The sequence below is a fragment of the Narcine bancroftii genome, chromosome 9, assembly GCF_036971445.1.
Source record: "Narcine bancroftii isolate sNarBan1 chromosome 9, sNarBan1.hap1, whole genome shotgun sequence".
In the NCBI taxonomy this organism is placed as follows: Eukaryota; Metazoa; Chordata; class Chondrichthyes; order Torpediniformes; family Narcinidae; genus Narcine; species Narcine bancroftii.
The window spans coordinates 110,978,885-110,996,554 of NC_091477.1; the positions used below are offsets into that span (position 1 = coordinate 110,978,885).

The 17,670-nt window shown below is 41.9% G+C and overlaps 1 protein-coding gene and 1 long non-coding RNA gene across 2 annotated transcripts; one reads left to right on the plus strand and one right to left on the minus strand.

Annotated features, from left to right (window-relative positions):
• Window positions 1–190: 190 nt before the first annotated feature.
• Window positions 191–15,948, minus strand: LOC138742631 (thiamine transporter 2-like). The gene is made up of 5 exons (XM_069897300.1): window positions 15,709–15,948; window positions 10,974–11,799; window positions 8,709–8,901; window positions 3,599–3,740; window positions 191–873 (listed from the first exon to the last, which is right to left on the minus strand). The coding sequence occupies exons 1-5, from the start codon at window positions 15,871–15,873 to the stop codon at window positions 703–705; spliced, it is 1,497 nt and encodes a 498-aa protein (XP_069753401.1). The 5' UTR covers window positions 15,874–15,948; the 3' UTR covers window positions 191–702.
• LOC138742633 (uncharacterized) lies at window positions 8,741–15,536 on the plus strand. Its single transcript, XR_011344317.1, has 3 exons — window positions 8,741–9,001; window positions 11,077–12,761; window positions 15,022–15,536. It is a non-coding gene; the product is annotated as an uncharacterized lncRNA (long non-coding RNA).
• Window positions 15,949–17,670: the final 1,722 nt, after the last annotated feature.

The window sequence follows — 17,670 nt, forward strand, 5'->3', positions numbered from 1 at the left end:
TGGGAATAAATGGAAAACAACCATTTCCCGACTGTTTTTAAGACTTAATCTGTGGAAATATTAATGAGAAGAAAACTTTGTTTGCAAATTTGCAGCCTTTGGAAAAGGCCTCTGGGTAAGAGGCACAAAATGGAGCACCAGCTCAACTTTTGTTCTTGCGTTAAGGTTTCCCTGCTCATTGCATTTTCTCTCACTCTCCTGGTTGTTTATGACAAGAATTCAACATGCAGAGAATTACAAGTAGCACCTCGGCATTTACAGCTGCTTTGTGACAGTTTTCACTTTTGTAGATTTACCCTTTGGACTCTGTGACCCTGTTTTCAGGGACTACCAACAAGCGCATATATTCCGTATCCCCTCTTTCCGGGACTGCTTTTACACCCAACCACCAGCTGGTTTGTACTGTAGTTTACCCACAGACCCAGTCCCAAGTATATTATGAAAGGTTAAAAATGGCCAGAGTCCAAAGAGTTAAGGGCACAATGGAAGAATCACGAATAACAGGAAAGCAATGATTTAAAACTCTCATTAAATAAATTCCTTCTTTGACTGAAATGAATTGAATAATCTGTTCAATCATTGAGTAACTAATTGCATGTGGTCTTTGCATCCATCCTTGGACAGATATTCTACCCACCAAACCAAGGTTTGCTGAGAACTTCTAATAGTTCAGCTCTTTTTTGTTGGCGTATTTACAAAATTTCAAAATTGTTCCGAGAGATGTGTCTCATTTCCAGATGGTAGCATGTTTCCATCAATGACCTCTGTCTGATCTCGACTTGTTCTTTTCTTTCGACTTCGCCATAAGGTGTAGATTCCTCTGATGAGGAAAAGTCCTGCAATTGCACTGAAGTAAGTCCCATAAACCAGAAACTGCAAAATAAAAGCCAACACAGTTTATAGCAGGTTCCACGGAGCCTCTGTATATTGCATCAAAGAATATGGTGGCTTACACTGACAGTCTCAGTCTCAGTTATTCATACTTCACGTTTCTTAAAGGGCAAGAAATAATATGTCAGGTATTCTTTTACTGAGAACCCACAAGAAATGTTGAGGCTCATTAAACTGAGCAGAGGCGAGGTGAAACAGGAAAAATATTGGTGACATTACATTTAGGATTTTAAAAAGCTCATAATGTTTAGAAAAAGAAAACTGGGGTAGTAGTGATCATGAGAAATTGTGATTCGGAGCAGAGTTTTGACCTGTGACCTCTGACTCGGATCCAAAAGGCTATTGGTAATTTGTGGCTAATTTCTTCTTTTGGACTTGCTGGAACTCTACAATGTAACAGGAAGGGGTAGAGGGGAGTCCATCTCCAACAGTTAAAGGACACTCAGACAAGGATGTGAGCAGGAAAGGTTTGGAGGGTTATGGGCCAAGCCCAGACAAATGGCAGTAGCTTCAGGACTACTTGTTGGACCGAGGGGCCTATTTCCATGCCGTAGAACACTATGAAATTTAATATCAGCACAAGAATGCAATAATCTTAGCTTTTTCCCAACAAAATGCCCCTGTAACTGATGTGCTTGGATTTTCAGGTGAAATATTATAGCAGGCACCCCTTAAACTCCATACTAGACATTTTTGCTGCTGTCCTCATCTCTCTCTCTCTCTCTCTCTCTCTCTCTGTATGAAAGACCCTTGTTTATGAAAGACCCTTGTTTCCTGAGTTTATTATTACAGAACCCTGGCAAATGCGTATAGATTGAAACACATCACAGATTGATGTTGGTCTGCATGAGTTTGTTGGGAGGAGGGGCAATTTCCAGCACAACTCTTCAAAATTCATCATCGTTGCATCTACCAAACATTAAGATCCACTATGTTTTCACAGTTTCAGAATGTATAGGCATGTGACAGAGACTAGTCTAACAACATTAGTGTTAGAGCTGTTTTTTTTTAGTGGAACCAAACTACTCAGATGCCTTCCTTGTGTGCGGGCACTGAAATGGTTTCACGATATTCATAACTCTCTTATGCATAAAGGGTCTATCATGTGTGCATCCTGCTACATTTTCATTTGCTTCACAGCTTCTCCCTTTCTAGCAGTAGCAGACGAGGTCTGTGAATAGTATTAGTGAAAGTCCCCAGCATTAGTGCAGACATTGGCTTGAGCTCAGGGACAGTCTCAACGTGAGTAAATGTGTGGTGGTGAAATACAAATTGTAAGACTGAAGACCATGTGGAAAGTTGGAAATTTGAAAGCAATTGCAGACTGTGTTGATATTCCCAGTTAATGGACTTAGTAAAAAGGCTGGAGGAACTCGACCAGTCTCGCAGCGACCATAGGAGGTAAAGATAATAGACAATAGGTGCCCGTCGAGCCAGCACCGCCATTTATCAGACAATGGCTGATCTTTCTCTTTCAATAACTAATCCCAGCCTTATCCCCATAACCCTTAACTTCCCTGCCCACAAGAGCCTTATCCAACTCTCTTAAATCTATCCAGCGAATCCACCCCACCACCCTCTGTGCCAATGCATTCCACAGATCCACAACTCTCTGGGTAAAAAAATTCTTATTTCTGTCTTAAATGGGCTTCCCTGTCTTCTTAAACTATGCCCTCTAGTCCTAGTGTCTCCCATCATTGGGAACATGTACTCTGATTTCACCATCAAGCCCTTTGATAATCCTAAATACCTAAATCATGTCTCCTCTCATCCTTCTAAACTTCATCGCATATAATCCCAGTCTTTCTAACCTATCCGCGTATATATACTATTATAATGGATGTTTCGGGCCAGAGCTCTTCATCAAGGTTGAAAAAGGACTCATGCTCAAAACATTACATGAGGAAGGGCTTGGACCTGAAATATTGGCAATGTATCTTTACCTCCGATGGACATTGCAATGCTTGCTGAGTTCCTCCAGCATCTCTGCACTTTCACTACAAACACAGCATCTGAAGACTTTTGTGTTTCACTTGTTAATAAACTGAACACGACTGAGGTCATTGATGTGAATAGAATGACAGAGCAAAAGGGGTGGAACAATCAGTGAACTGGTGTAAAAAGGTGAGTTGTGAACAGAAGGTCAAACAAATGGATGGAAAGGTTTTTTAAAAAAACCTGAAAAGGTGAGCTGAATGAAGAATAACAGCTGTGCAAGTTTGACGGTTCAAGTTTATTGTCGCACGGATTGAGGTTCACCGGGAAAGTTCGTGTTGTGAGCAGTCCAGTGACTGAACCCATATGTTGTACTGCAGGTTAAAAAAAACAGTCCAAAGTCCAGAGAGACGTCAAATTCAGGATTGTCTGCTTCCATGATTGGAGCCTTTGTGATTTATTCATTTGCTTCAATTAACAAGATTCTGTGAGCTGGAGCACAGAGGTGAAAAGGCCTGGTTAACATGTTCGGGTGCATATGTTACCAGACATTCTTAGGTTGAAAAATAAATCATCCAATTGTTTAAAAACATTTTTTAATAATGAAACTTAATCAATAACCAGGTAAGTTTTCAGATGTTATCTATATTTGGTTAAACAATTTTTAGCAATCTACTGATGAATAGTCTGTCCATAAATCAAACACAAACCTTCCATGTTATCCAACTATCAGGCACTGCAACTCACTGATAGAATCCAGTACTGAACTCACCTGGGTGACAATATCCAGACCAAGGCCTTTTGAATCAACCACGACGACGGTCAAAATAGTCTGAAGAATGAGAGCTGCAAAGGTATTTACTCCAAACAATAGTGCATAACGCTCCACGCTCAAATTAGCAGCTATTTGGAACCTTGATGAAGAAAATAACTGGTTGGACTTTGAAAGCTCAATCCTATATTTATCCAGCCAAAAAAAACAAAATTTGATGCAGGAAGTGTGGAGCTGCCACCTACATGCCCATTGTAACTTCCATGAGGATCAAGGCATTTTGAGATCTCCATAGTCCCATACTCCCAAACTGAGACTGCTTGAAAAGTGGAGGAACTTCATATTCCCTCTGGGCACCCTCCAACCAGATGGCATTAACATTGACTTCTCTGGTTTCCCTTAGACACCCTCCTCCCCTGCCATCTCCCTCCTTCCTTTATCCCTATGTCCTCTAACTGTCTCTCTTTCCCTTCCTCTCTGACTCCTTTTCACAGAGCCACCCCCTCCCTTGATCAATTCTCACCTTTCCTCTCCCTGTCCTGTCTATGCCCAATTCTGGCCTTTTTTCCTGTTGGTCTGAACTCCTCCCCTGCCCTTTCTTCCCTTTTCACCCCCACCTCCCCTCACCAACCTTTATATTGAGGCACCTACAGGACTTTTTGCTCATACCTTAAATAAACCTCGTGCCCAAAACATTAGTTATATGTCTTTACCTCCTACGTGAAACTGTAAGATCCTCCAGCATTTTTGTGGGGTTTTTTTTTAATGACAATCACAGCATCTGCAGACTTTCACATTTCATTCCATTTTCAGACTCAAGTTTGAGAGCCGTGCATTGGGTAAATAGCTGACACCCAACCAGAGTGGAAACTGGAGGCACAAGAGTCTGCAGATGCTGCAGTGGGAATGAGCTGGCTTCTATGTGGAGGAACTGATACCTTGAGTTTGGAGGTGGTCCTGGATGGAAGCAGAGAAGAGGACAATTCGTGGGTAAGGAGGCAATATAAGCCAGCGATTATAGAGTATCTTTAAATGAGATGCCAATAAAACAAGTCAGCAACTTGCCATTAAAAAATGTGACGAGACAATTTGATCCCAATTGTAATCAAAAGAATATTGTGTGTGTCATTAACATAGGGTTGCCAACAGACATTGGTCCAATGATCTTGCCTTCTAAGTGAATCTACTGGATAATGCCATTGTGGATCAACTTTCCTTAAGCTCCTATGGTGGAGTAGGCATTTGCAGCTGAGACAAGCAGCCAAATGTTGAGACTGTTCCAGCAGATGGTGCAGTTTATAAACAAACCAAGAACTTGCTTATTAATATTGCCAATGGAGCTTTCTCCTGTGCATCAGGGACATGGCCCACAGTTCTCCTGTTGGTTGGAGTTGAGTCATACGAGCCCCCTCTCCACTGACAGTAATCAATAGAACTGGCCTGTGCGTCCATGGCCAATACTGGCATCAAGGATAGGGCCTGATTGACAAATTAAGCCTTTACAGAAAGTATTTTGGTGGCACGGTTAGCGCTACGCTGTTATAGCACCAGGAGTTTGTACATTCTCCCCGTGTCTGTGTGGGATTCTTCCGGGTGCTCCGGTTTCCTCCCACCATTTGAAACGTATCAGGGTTGTAGGTCAGTTGGGTGTAAGTGGACGCAACGGACTCAAGGGCTGAAAGGGACTGTTACCGTGCTGAATGTCTAAATAAATATTGTTGATCTGAGTTTGAGGCAGTTAGGGATGGTATCATTTCAAAACTAGGGGTCGTTTAATGTTGCAAATATTAGTGGAAGGTCTGAAGATTAGATGCACTTTTTGAAAGACTCTGAGATAAGTACATGGATGTAAGAAAAATAGAGGGTTATGGGTGTGTGTGGTAGGGAAGAGTTAGAAGTTTACAGAAGACAGCACAACATTGAGGAAGACCTGTACTTTGCTGTAATGTACTATCTTTTTTCTGGGTATGTTCTCTATCCTATGTACCCCAGCAATTTATGACAGAAAAAGCAATAAAGTTGGAGAAAATAGATGCTGGGAAGAAATACAGAAAGACACTAAAAGTTTCTCCAAATACAAAAAAAGTTAAAGGATTACGAAGAAAAATGTTAGTTCTATAGATAGTAAATATGAGGGAATTGATATTTATAAATAAGGAAATAGCAGAGGCTTTAAACAAACATTTTGTATTGATTTCATGGCAGAGACTCTGAAAGTAAACATCTAATCAGAGACGAGGAGCTGAAGGTAATCATTCACAGAGGAGACAGAATATGGGGCAAACTAAGGGCACAGTGCAAATTACCTGCAGCTGATGGCTTTCAAGCTCGAGGGCTAACAGAGGCATCCATGGTGATCATGAATGAATTGGTATTGATCTTACAAAAGATCCCCAGATTGTTAAAGGGTTCTAGTTATTGGAAAACTGCAGCAAGTGTTGGGAGACAGGAAGTAGAAAAGTACCACAGGGACATACAGTTGGGAAACAGGCCCTTCAGCCCACTAGGCCGACCATCAAGCATCCATTCTTACTCAAATGCCATGTTAACCCCTTCCACCCTGCACACAGCACCTTCCAGCTACTCCCATCGGGAAAGAGATTCAGGAATGTCGGTGCCAGACCACCGGGCTAAGAAATGGCTTCTTTCCACGGGCAGTGCAACTGATGAACTGGTCAGACAATCCCTCCAAGGATTTACCATTTATTTAACAATATTTATTTATTTTTATACCTGTACTCCATATAAATCTCTTGGAAATATATGTGTGATGTCAATATATGTATTTGCATGTTTTTACACCGAGGACCGGAGAATGCTGTTTTGTCCAGTTGTACAATTGAATGGTAATAATAAATGAACTTTATCCTTCTCACACTCCCATTAACTTTAACCCCCCAACCAAAATCACCTACACACCAGGGGTGGTTTATTATGGCCAGTAAACTAACCAACCCACACAATTTTTGGATCCACCAATCTTGGGAGAATGTGCATATTCACATTGCACCAGAATCCAAGACATGGGAGTAGTGAGGCAGCACCAAAATGTCCAGGGTTGGCCCATTAATTAGGTGTAATTGTGCAGCACAGGTTTCAATGGGCAGAATGGGCTTCTATCTTGCTGTATCATTAACAAAAATATGGACTTCATTTTAAGGTTGGAGAGGAACTTAGAAAATCATATGGTCAAGCTGAGTCATCATGGTTTTATGAGAGGGAAACCATGTTTGTCAAATTTGTTGGAGTTCTTTAAGGATGTAATGTGCAGGGTAGAGCGTATTTGGATTTCCAAAAGGCATTCAATAATCTTCAAGTTGAAAGGTTTTCACACAAAGAAAAACCTCATGGAAATAAGAGTAAGTGTGGTTTGATTAACCAAAAGTCAGAGACTCATTGTTCAGACCCCTGTGCAGTCCATCTACAACGAGATGTTCACTTCAGTCAAACCCAAGGAACAAATGGGGTGGCTCAACCTTGTAGGCCAAAGGGCCTGTACACTGCTGCAATCTTCACGTGCACAGAGTGTCAGACGTCTAAATCACTCAGAAATCTTCCTGCAGCGTGCACAGGTTGAGAGGTGAGTATTATAGCAGCTTGCTACGTGTGGGTGAATGTTGCATTGGATTCAGGACTATATACAAGAGCAGGAGAAGATACAGAATACCAGCAGCTAATTTAGGACAAGAGAGACCTGCTGGGAGAATGGCAGACAGCAGAGGCAGATGGACAAGAATCAGTGGGAGGTGTGGATTGTGCAGGTAAATATCAAGCAGTTACTGAAGTATTTGGGCAGTTGGACCAGTGAGGACTTGTCTAAAAGCTGCCATGACCCAGGAGCTGCTGTGTGTGAGAGATCTGCCACCACGTCACTGGGATCTTTTAGAAATGTATAAAGTTATGAAAGGCATAGATAAGATAGAGGTAGGGAAGTTGTTTCCATTGATGGGGGAGGCTAGAACTAGGGGACATATCCTCTTGATACAGGGTAGTAGATTTAGGATGGAGATGAGGAGGAACTGCATTTCCCAGAGGGTGGGAAATTTGCTGCCCATTGAAATGACCTCTGTAAATATATTTAAGACAAGGTTCGATAGGGATTAATGGATATGGGGAAAAGCCAGGTAGGTAGAGATGAGCCTATCATCAAATCAGACATGAATTCATTGCATAGCAGAGCAGGCTTGATGGGGTGGATGGCCAACACCTGTTCCTATTTCTTATATCCCTAAAAGATGCCTTCTTCAGTGACCTGTGATTTGATAACACAGGATGGATTCAATCTTTTGCGCTCGCACAGTTATGAGACTACTGGGCACGCCTTCCATTATTTTGCAAACAACAATTTTCATTTCATGGCTGGGTCCTGTTTTATATTGAGTCTGGCACAGGTACTGGGCCTTGGCATCTCTCCACAGTCAACCCCCCCCCCCCCACCCCGTGCCAATGAGTCACCCAACCAGAGTTTGACCACAAGGAGACCCTGCAGCTCACTAACCAAGACAGACACACTCTGCCACTTTCTGGGCTGGAGCAGGGGAAGAATGGGTTCCTACCTCAGAGGGATTGCTTTCTCTAGGCTCTAAATTTTTGCACTGGCTGCTTGTTGAGGAAAAGTATCTGGGAAGGGACAAAGGTTTCAAGCAGTTTATTTATAAAGAAATGGCTTGGATGTTTAAAGACATCTAGCCCACTCCCTGTTCTTCCTCTCCCGTCCCCATCCCTCTGTCTTCTTTCCTCCAGCTCTTCACACCCTGCCCTCTCCATTCATAGAGCTGTCCCCCCTCCACTTGTTTGCAAGTGAACCCTCCCTCCCTTATCCACCTATTACCTCCTGCCTGTGGACCTGTGCTCTTCCCCCTGACCCTCACCCCCACTCATTCTGATGCTGGCATCTGGCTTGATGAAGGGCTCAGGTCCAAAACATTGGTTATGTATCTTTATCTTTGCTGCACTGTTTGACCAGCTGAGTTTCTCCAGCATTGTGTTCTTACTTGACACAAAGTTCATTTGATAAATCAGTGTTTTTGTCAGGATTCCATTTTTATATCATTTAAAACAGAACATCTTTGCATTTTTAAAATTCTTTTTGGAAGAATATCATACTCACGTAGCTATGGTAATTAGCAAGTAGTAGGAAGCTTTGTATGCAACATAGCTGGCGTAACAAACCCAGATATTGTTTGTCTGATCCATGATGTATAAAGCAGTAGCACCTACCACAGAAAAGGTGCCAAGTGCCATTTCTCCCCAGACAGCCCAATCCAGCTTTACAAAGCCCACAGCAAAGGACATAACAGCACCTGGATTCAAACAGACGGGTACTCAGACCACGCCAGTGATAGAAAAGCAAACATATTGTTCAAGAGAACGACACCATCTCTTGTTTCACATAATCCACAGGTAACAGTTTAACATGAACAATGTTTTTGATGTGCATATGTCAACAATTGTTGTCAATCTTGAAAAGAAATGCTGATCATTGCTAGGTAACAACCAGTCTCCAAACTGAGCAATAAAATGTCTTGAAAATGAAACAGCAACGTTCACAGACAGGACTGTGACTACCATTGTGTGTTAATAGTTTAGTGAAGCACTAGAAAAATTACTTTGAGAAATACTCATATCACTGATCTCATTGCTTGAATGTTCTATTACATTGAGTTTAATCTGTAACCTGTTGACTGGCCTGGTATGCTTCAAATATGCATTGTTCTCTTTCCAACCCTCCTGTTCTATCTCATTAGATTACATGTTCGATGTTAACAGTCAAGTAGAATTGTCCCAACCAATCAAGAGTGGTTTAACCAGCCATATACATGGTAACCTTTATGCAGAATGGTGGACCTTACACTCAACATCCACAAGACAAAGGTGCCTGATCGGCCCTTCCCCCTGACAAAGTTCACGATGAAATCCTAGAAAATGTGGGCCACTTTTCATATCTCAGAGCCACCTTTTGGCAAACGCAGACAGAGATGGCAACATTCCCCATCGCCTTCCGTGCACCAACAGAGCCTTTGGCCGATTCAGTAAAATGATATTTGAAAATCGAGATCTTAGACCTGGCACTAAACTCATGGGTTACCAGAGAGCAGCAGTGCCTGTCCTCTTGTTTGACTCTGAGACCCAAAATTCCTCCAGCAGTCACCTCAAGGCATTGGAAAGATATCAGCATGGTCTCTACATTGGTTCTTCTCTCTTCCCCATCCCTCTGTCTTCTTTCCTCCAGCTCTCCACCCCCTTCCTTCTGCTTTCACAGAACCATGGTCCCTCCCCCTGCATACTGCAGTGCCCTCCCTCCCTCCTCCACCTATTACCTCCTGCCTTTAGGACCACACCTTTCCCCATACCTTGTTGAAGTTGTTTAAGACAGTGGTGAGGCCAAATGTGGAATATTGAGTGCCATTCTGGTCACCTAACTACAGGAAGGATATCAATAAGACTGAAAGAGTTCAGAGAAGATTTACTAGGATGTTGCTGGGTCTTCAAGAATTGAGTTACAGGGAAAGATTAAACCAGGTAAGGACTTTATTCCTTGAAGCGAAGAAGAATGAGGAGAGATTCGACAGAGGTTTACAAGATTTTGAGAGTGAATGCGAAAAGGCTTTTTCCACTTAGACTGGGGGAGATAAATAGGAGAGGTCATCGTTTCAAGCTGAAGGGGGAAAGGTGGAAAGGTTTAGGGGGAACATTAGGGGGAAGTTCTTCACTCAGAGAGTGGTGGGAGTGTGGAATGAACTGCCATCTGATGTGGTGAATGTGGGCTCGATCATGTGTTTTAAGAATAAATTGGATAGATGCATGGATGGGAGAGGCCTGGAGGTTTATGGAATGGGAGCAGGTCAGTGGGACTTGGGAGATGATGGTCAGCACAGACCAGAGGGGCAGAATGGCCTGTTTTCTGTGCTGTAGCATTCTGTGGTTCTAAGGGCTCAAACCTGAAATGTCAGGTATGTATTTTTATCTTTGTTAGATAAAGGGCACTGTTTGACCTGCCAAGTTTCTCCAGCACTGTGCTTTTACTTCAATCACGGTGTATGCAGACTTTCCTGTTTTAATTTTGTTGCATAACTTAACTGGTGACTAAATCATCATGGAATTTTATGGGAACTTATGACTCTTGTTTTCTGTCACTTCACAACATCCATTCTGCCTTTGCTCAATGCACAAAAGTGCCGGAGAATCCCAGCAGGCCATGCAGTATCAGATGTTACGTGACCTGCTGACTTTCTGCAGCACTTTCACGTACTGTACAATGACCCTAGTGTCTGCAGACTTTCCTGTCTTGATCTCTTTTCTCAAATGCGCCAGATGGCATTAGAAGTTACTAATGCTGAAGAATAAAATAGATAAATGTTTTAATTCTGCTTACTCATGAAGGTGGACACTGCTTCCACACCCCCATTGTAGATTGTGTTGCTTTGGGATGGTTCGACGTGATCCCATAACACCTGTATGTAATTTACAATTTGCAGATACCCACATGTGGCCAGTGACCACCAGCAAGACCACTGGATAATTTTTGGAGAGGAGTAGCTTTCCTTGAAATCAGCCCACAGTTGGACAAGGTCCTTTATCATGCCATTCCACCCAGTTGCTTTCTCTGGGCTACGTGAATCTCCATGCAAGCTAGCAGGACCCATTGAGAGGGTGGCTCTATCTGTGTCACTTTGCAGACGGTTGGTTCCAGAGGATGGCTTGCCGCTTTCACTCGCTGGTGTGACCTGAACATCTTTAGCTTCTTTCCTGTGGAAGAACATGCTTCTCGTGGGCATTGGCAGCGCCAGGGAAGTAAGGAAGGCCACTGACATTGAAACCAGTGAAATCACATTCAAAACGAAGTAAGATACATTTCCCACAGTGACTAAAAGCTGTCCCAGAATGGAGGCCAGGGTGTACGCAACCAACGTGATGCTCCGACAGTAACTGGTCACTTTCTGGTAGTGTTCTGAACCAACAACGCTGTAAATATAAGAATAATAAGCTACTTCAGAGGCAGACACGATGCCAAAGATGAATTCTAAGAACTGCATGCCCAGGACCCCTTGCGCAAACAGGAGCATTAGCCAGGTAGTAATGAAGCTGATCCCTTGCAAGATGATGATAGGTTTATATCTGACGTAATCTGTGATCAAGAAGACAGGAATCAACGTTACCAAGTAAGAGTAGGTCCATACTGGAAATATTTCATTAGTAACCTGCAAGTGAATGAAAACACAAATGTAACGTTACAGTCAAGCAATAGGAGACATTTGTACAAGGTTGTGTGAAAATCTTTCACTTATGTTTAGAATCTGGAAATATTACACATAACAGGCAGCACATGGAATCTATAATTTAGTGAACAGATGGAGGGAACGCTAACATTCATGGGCCCAAGATATGGTAAAATATTTTTTCTGGGTTACTTTCACAAATATTCTGAGAGGTTTTGAACAAGTCACGTGACGGAGTAGAGGCCGGTGGGGTAAAACCAGGCCTCTCCAGAAAAGAAGAAAAAAGGTTAAGAAAAGACTAAGTTCAATAAATACAAAATATAAGAAATAAAAGATAAAGTTGTAGAGAAGAGAAAGAAAATCGCACCTAAGAAGGAAAAAGTAAAAACAACGGGGGAAAAAAGAAGAAAGACGCCGGAAAAAAAAGGTCTTAACTGCACGAAGGAACAAGGAGCCGTGGTGAAGAAGAGCGCCCGATCCCTGAGGTTGGTGACAGCCTCGTGGAGTCACGACCCCCTGACCGCTGGACTGCAAAAATGGCTCTCTGAGCCAAACAAAAGTCCACCGTGCACAATCTAAGGAAAAGGAAAACACTGACGGGAGGGGGGCTCCGCCGAGGAGCGGGCAACCACGGCACGACCAGCTGAGGGATGCCCGACACCAGGGCTCTCAGCTGAAGGAGGAAGAAAGCAGCAGAAGAGGGAGTGAAGTACCAGGTGAGAAAGAAAGTCAACTGGGTGAAAGGAAAGAAGGGCAGCAGCAGGAGGCTCAACAGATGAGCAGTTCAGAAGAAGAGGACCAACCACAAGGGGCCAAGCAAGAAGAGACCCAACAAAGTGAGACAAACAACTCATCAGGAAAATCAGAAGAGACACAGATACAAAGAAGAGAAGAAGACACAGAAGAAGAGGAAGAAGACCAAGATCTTCACAGAGAGATAGAAGGTAAAACAGTTGGACAGAATATAGATAATGCTTTTTTTTGAAGAACAAATGAGAGCATTAAAAGAATGGTTGACATTAGAATTTAGTGAACTTAAAATAAAAATGAAAAGTACGGAAGATAAAGTGAATAGATTAGGGCTGGTTATGACAGAAATAGGGAAAAGATTAGAAAATGTGTAAGAACGAGAAACGGCTGTAGAAATGGAAGTAAACGACTTAAGAGGAAAATTGGAAAACAGTGATTAAAAAATTAAAGAGACACAAGAGTTGTTAGCTCAGAAAATTGATATGTTGGAAAATTATAGTAGGCGAAACAACATAAAAATAGTGGGCCTGAAGGAAGATGAAGAAGGCACAGATATGAAGGAATTTATAAAAGAATGGATCCCGAAGGTCCTGGGAATGACAGAAATGCAGGAAGGAATGGAAATAGAAAGGGCACACAGAACACTAGCTCCGAAACCCCAGACACATCAAAAACCAAGATCCATTTTAGTAAAATTTTTGAGATATACGACAAGAGAAAATATACTGGAGCGGGCAAGGAATACAATTAGAGAAGATAATAAACCATTGGAATACAAGTTTTGAAGAGGACACATTCCACAAGAGCATTCCCAAATGTTTTCCTGTTACTTAAATTTATTTTAAATTTAGGCATACACCACGGTAACAGGCTCTTTTGGCCCACAAGCCCATGCTACCCAATTGATTTACAACCCTCAGTATGTTTGGAATGATGGGAGGAAACCAAAGCCCCTGCGAGACAGGGAGAATGTACAAACTCCTTACGGACAGCGCAGGATTCAAACCCCTGTCCTGATCGTTGGCGTGTAGTGATAACTGCCATGCCAATCACGCAACCCTTCTTCATCCATGGTTTCCCTCCACCAGCGCTGACATGGCTCTTAACCACTGCTGTTCCATTTCCTGCACCTTGGATCTCACCTCATGCCCTCCCCTTCCATCCAGAACAAGAATACAGTTACCCCCCCCAACATAATCAGTAAATATTCTTCCATAATTTCCAACACCTCCATATCACATCTTTAGCTCTCCCTTCCCATCAGCTTCCTGAAAATAGACTTTCCTTCTGTGATCCTGAGTCCTGACCTGAAACATTGACTGATCATTTCTGCCCATGTCCTGTTGAGTTCCTCCAGCATCTCATTGTTTACTCAGGATTCCAGCATCTGCAGTTTTAATGACTGCCTCAGTCACGCTCTGCTCTATACTTCCATCATTATCAATATCCTCCGCCCTTTCGATGCATCTTCCCCATGCAATCACCTGCTCATTTCACCAGCATATTTCCAATTGTTCAGGGACTTTGTATTTCTTCCAATATAGAATACCACATTTGATTTGATTTTTCCAATACAACAGATACCAGGTGCGGTAGGAATGACCACTTGGGTAGAAGCAATAAAGGCTTAGACCAGTTGTTCTCAACCTTTACCTTTCCACTCACATACCACTTTAAGTAATCCCTATGCCTTTGGTGCTTTGCACTTAGTAAGGGATTGCTTAAGGTGATATTTGAGTGGGAAGGGAAGATTGAGAATCACTGCTCTTAACCCAATTGTTACTGAAATATTTTGCTTGAGAAAAATTGGCATTGGCCCATTTCCTTTGGAGTTCTGAAACCGTACATGTAATAGTTCTCAACCTTTTTCTTTCCACCCACCTACCACCTTAAGCAATCCCTTATTAATCACAGAGCACCGAAAGCATAGGGAATATTTAAAGTGGTAGGTGAGTGGAAAGAAAAAGGTTGAGAACCACTGGCATAGACTTCGGTGAAAAGAATAAAGGCAGAGACAATTTTTAAATGGGGGAGAATTCAGAAAGTAGAGATCCAAAGGGACTTAGAAGTCCTCATGCAGGATTCCCTAAAGGTTAACTTGCAGGTTGACTCAGTAGTAAGACTAATGAAATGTTCACATTCATTCTGAGAGGACTAGAATATAAAAGCAAATATGTAATGCTGAGTATTTTTAAGTCATTGATCAGATCACATTTGGAAAGGGTCCAAAGGAAGTTTATGAGAATGATCCCAGGGACGTGAGGGTTAATGTGTAAGGAGGGATTGATGGCTGTGGGTCTGTACTTGCTGGAGTTTAGAAGGGGAATCTTACTGAAGCATACATATAATTAAATTATTTTAGCTATTTTTTAAAATCTTAAATATTTTAATTACATTTAATTTTTTCTTTATGCATTTTTAAAATCTAAAAATTCAGTCTTTCTCCAAATTTAGTTTGCATGTACATGTTGAGGACATAGACTTACGAATGGCATAAATGATCTAGAGGAGATGTGAGGAGACTCTTCTGTTTAACCAGAGAAAGGTGAGCAGCTGGAATGCCCTGCCTGAGAGAACAGTAGAAGAGGAGGAATTGAGTGCATGTAAGCAGTGTCTGGATGTGAACTTGAATGGCCTCAACTTGGAAGGCTACAAGCCATGCTGGAATTAATACTGATGGGTGCCCACTTGCCACCATGAATCTGGTGGGCTGAATGGCCTTTTCTCATGCTGTATGTATCAATAACATGCTTTGCTATTGAATTAAATATTCAAAGCAGTATATCCAAGGGCAAGTCTGTGCATCTCTTGTTAATGATTAATAATTCATACGGAGAAGGAGCTTCCCATGTTGGATTATTTACAGAATCTCTCAGAAAAAGAGTCTTGCCCAGGTGCACTTTAACTCTATTGGTCCCTATGAAACCTTTGTGCATGTCCTCAAAACACCATAAATGTTGGAAATTTCAAATCAGACACAACATTCTGCAAATGCTTCAGCTGGAAGGATTGTTTTTGACCCTGGCTGATGGGAAGTGAAGAAGCGAAAAAGCAAGTGAAATGTCCTGACTGGCTTCTGTCATCTTTTCAACAAAATCCAACAGAATCTAGTTATATAATTTCCATGCATTTTATATTTACCTGGTCAATGGTTAAATTTTTATCAGGTCCAATAAGATAGGGTGTTAAAAAAGGTTCTGATGGTCTCATCATTGAGAAAAATCCATAGGCACACAGAAGCAGCGTGGGGTATAGCCATCCATTGCTGTATTTGCAGGAGTCCATAGATCGACAGCATGTTAGCATTATTCCGACGAGAAGCAGGTCCCTTCTCTGTGTTCAGACTGTTATAGGTTTACAGCCTGTTGAGTTATGTGATATTCAAGGGCCTATCACAGACTTGGACTTTAAACTCTTTCAAAGCACGCTCAATGCTGCTGGTGTCTGCATTTTCAACTATCAGCGTAATTGGGGCAAATTAGTTAATGAATATTTAAACCTATCTCCAATGTTTCAGATACGGCGTCAGGTCAAATAAGGAATGATCTTTCTCCTTTGAAAACATCTGCTTAGAAAGCAATTTATAAACTTGACTTGATTATCATTTAGAATTACACTGATGTTATAATTCAAGTTTCTGCTTAAAATTACTCGTCATAGAAATGTTTAAATTGGGAAAATGGTTAACTTAATTTTAATTTAGTTTAGGTACAGTGCCTTCCATAATGTTTAGGACAAAGACACTTTTTTTTCCTTTATTTGCTTCAGATAGACCAATTTCTTTGTTAAATGAGGATTATAAAATTGTGGCTAAAGTGTTGGCAAATAGGATAGCGAAATATTTGGCAAAGTCAATTCATGTAGATTGAGCAGGTTTTATTAAAAATCATTATTCAGCTGATAATGTTGTTAAATTAATTACATTAGTTAATGCTTCTAGAGAACTATATAATGTACCTCAATCCCCTCCCCTTAACTGCATATGTCCTATTTTGGTTATTTTCCTGATTCATCAATGTCGATTCCAGGAATTTTGGAATCATCTTCCCATCCTCTGGATTCTTGTCGAGACAGTGAGCATAACCAGGGTCGGAGTTATGGTCATTTGGTATTGAGAGGTCAGGTGTCTTTTGTTTGTTTTGGCAACGATGGAAACTTTATGCAAATAAAAGTGAAGTAATTCAGATACTAGAAAAAGTCATGGAAAATCAAAAAAATGCAGGAAGTCTTCAGCTGGTCAGGCAGCACCTGTGGAAAGAAAAATGTTTCAGGTCAGTAACCTTCCATGAGAACTAATGAGTTCATAAAGGGACATACCCAGGCAATCTAACTTTGTTGGCCTTTGGAGGGGAAGATATAAGTCTTATAATTATTATTTTGCTTTAACCAAAAATAACATTTATTCACAATAAATTATTCATGTGTATATGTGCACATGTACAGATGGTAGTGTAGGATGACTGTGATTGGCTGCGAGTGTAGCCACACCTACTGGCAGGACAAAGGATTGCTCCTAGCCAGAGCAGGTCATTCTGGACTGGTTGACCTACTTGTGATACACTCCAATCTTTTAGTTAATAAAAGCCTTGGTTTGGATCAACAACTCTTTGGTTCTTTCGAAGAAATTGGTGCTCTCTATTTATACCATTGAAACCACTGTGGCTCCTTGTCATTTCTCCCCCCTCTGTTGTTTGTGAGGCTGCTGCCCCTCGGTCTTAGTCCTTCAATGCCTGCTAGCGGAAGGTCTCTAGACTGTGATCCTTCCCCACTGAGCCCTCCTGTTAGTTGTGCCAATCCTCAGTGCATTCCTCAGCACGTATTCCTGCAGCCTGGTATGTGCCAGGTGGCAACATTACTACAGCGACATCTCCATGTGCTGAAAGACCAACAAGTTTCGGGCAGACCAAAGGGCATCATTCACTGAATTGATGGTCTTCCGGCAGGTCCTGATGTCTCTCTCGGTATGCGTCCCTGGGAACAGCCTGTAAATCAGAGAGTCCTCTGTCATGCTGCTGTTGGGAATGAACTGAGGCAAGGATCCTTGCATCCTTGATGGGTGTCCATGTGATTACTCCAATTACCTGGATGCTGATTGTGGAAGCT

Coding starts and splice junctions, on each gene's coding strand:
- LOC138742631 (XM_069897300.1), bottom strand. CDS start 15,873: ATGCTAACATGCTGTCGATCTATGGACTCCTGCAAATACAGCAATGGA. Junction 11,800..15,708: donor AAAATTTAACCATTGACCAG/GTAAATATAAAA, acceptor ATTCACTTGCAG/GTTACTAATGAAATATTTCC. Junction 874..3,598: donor GTCTGGATATTGTCACCCAG/GTGAGTTCAGTA, acceptor TTTATTTTGCAG/TTTCTGGTTTATGGGACTTA.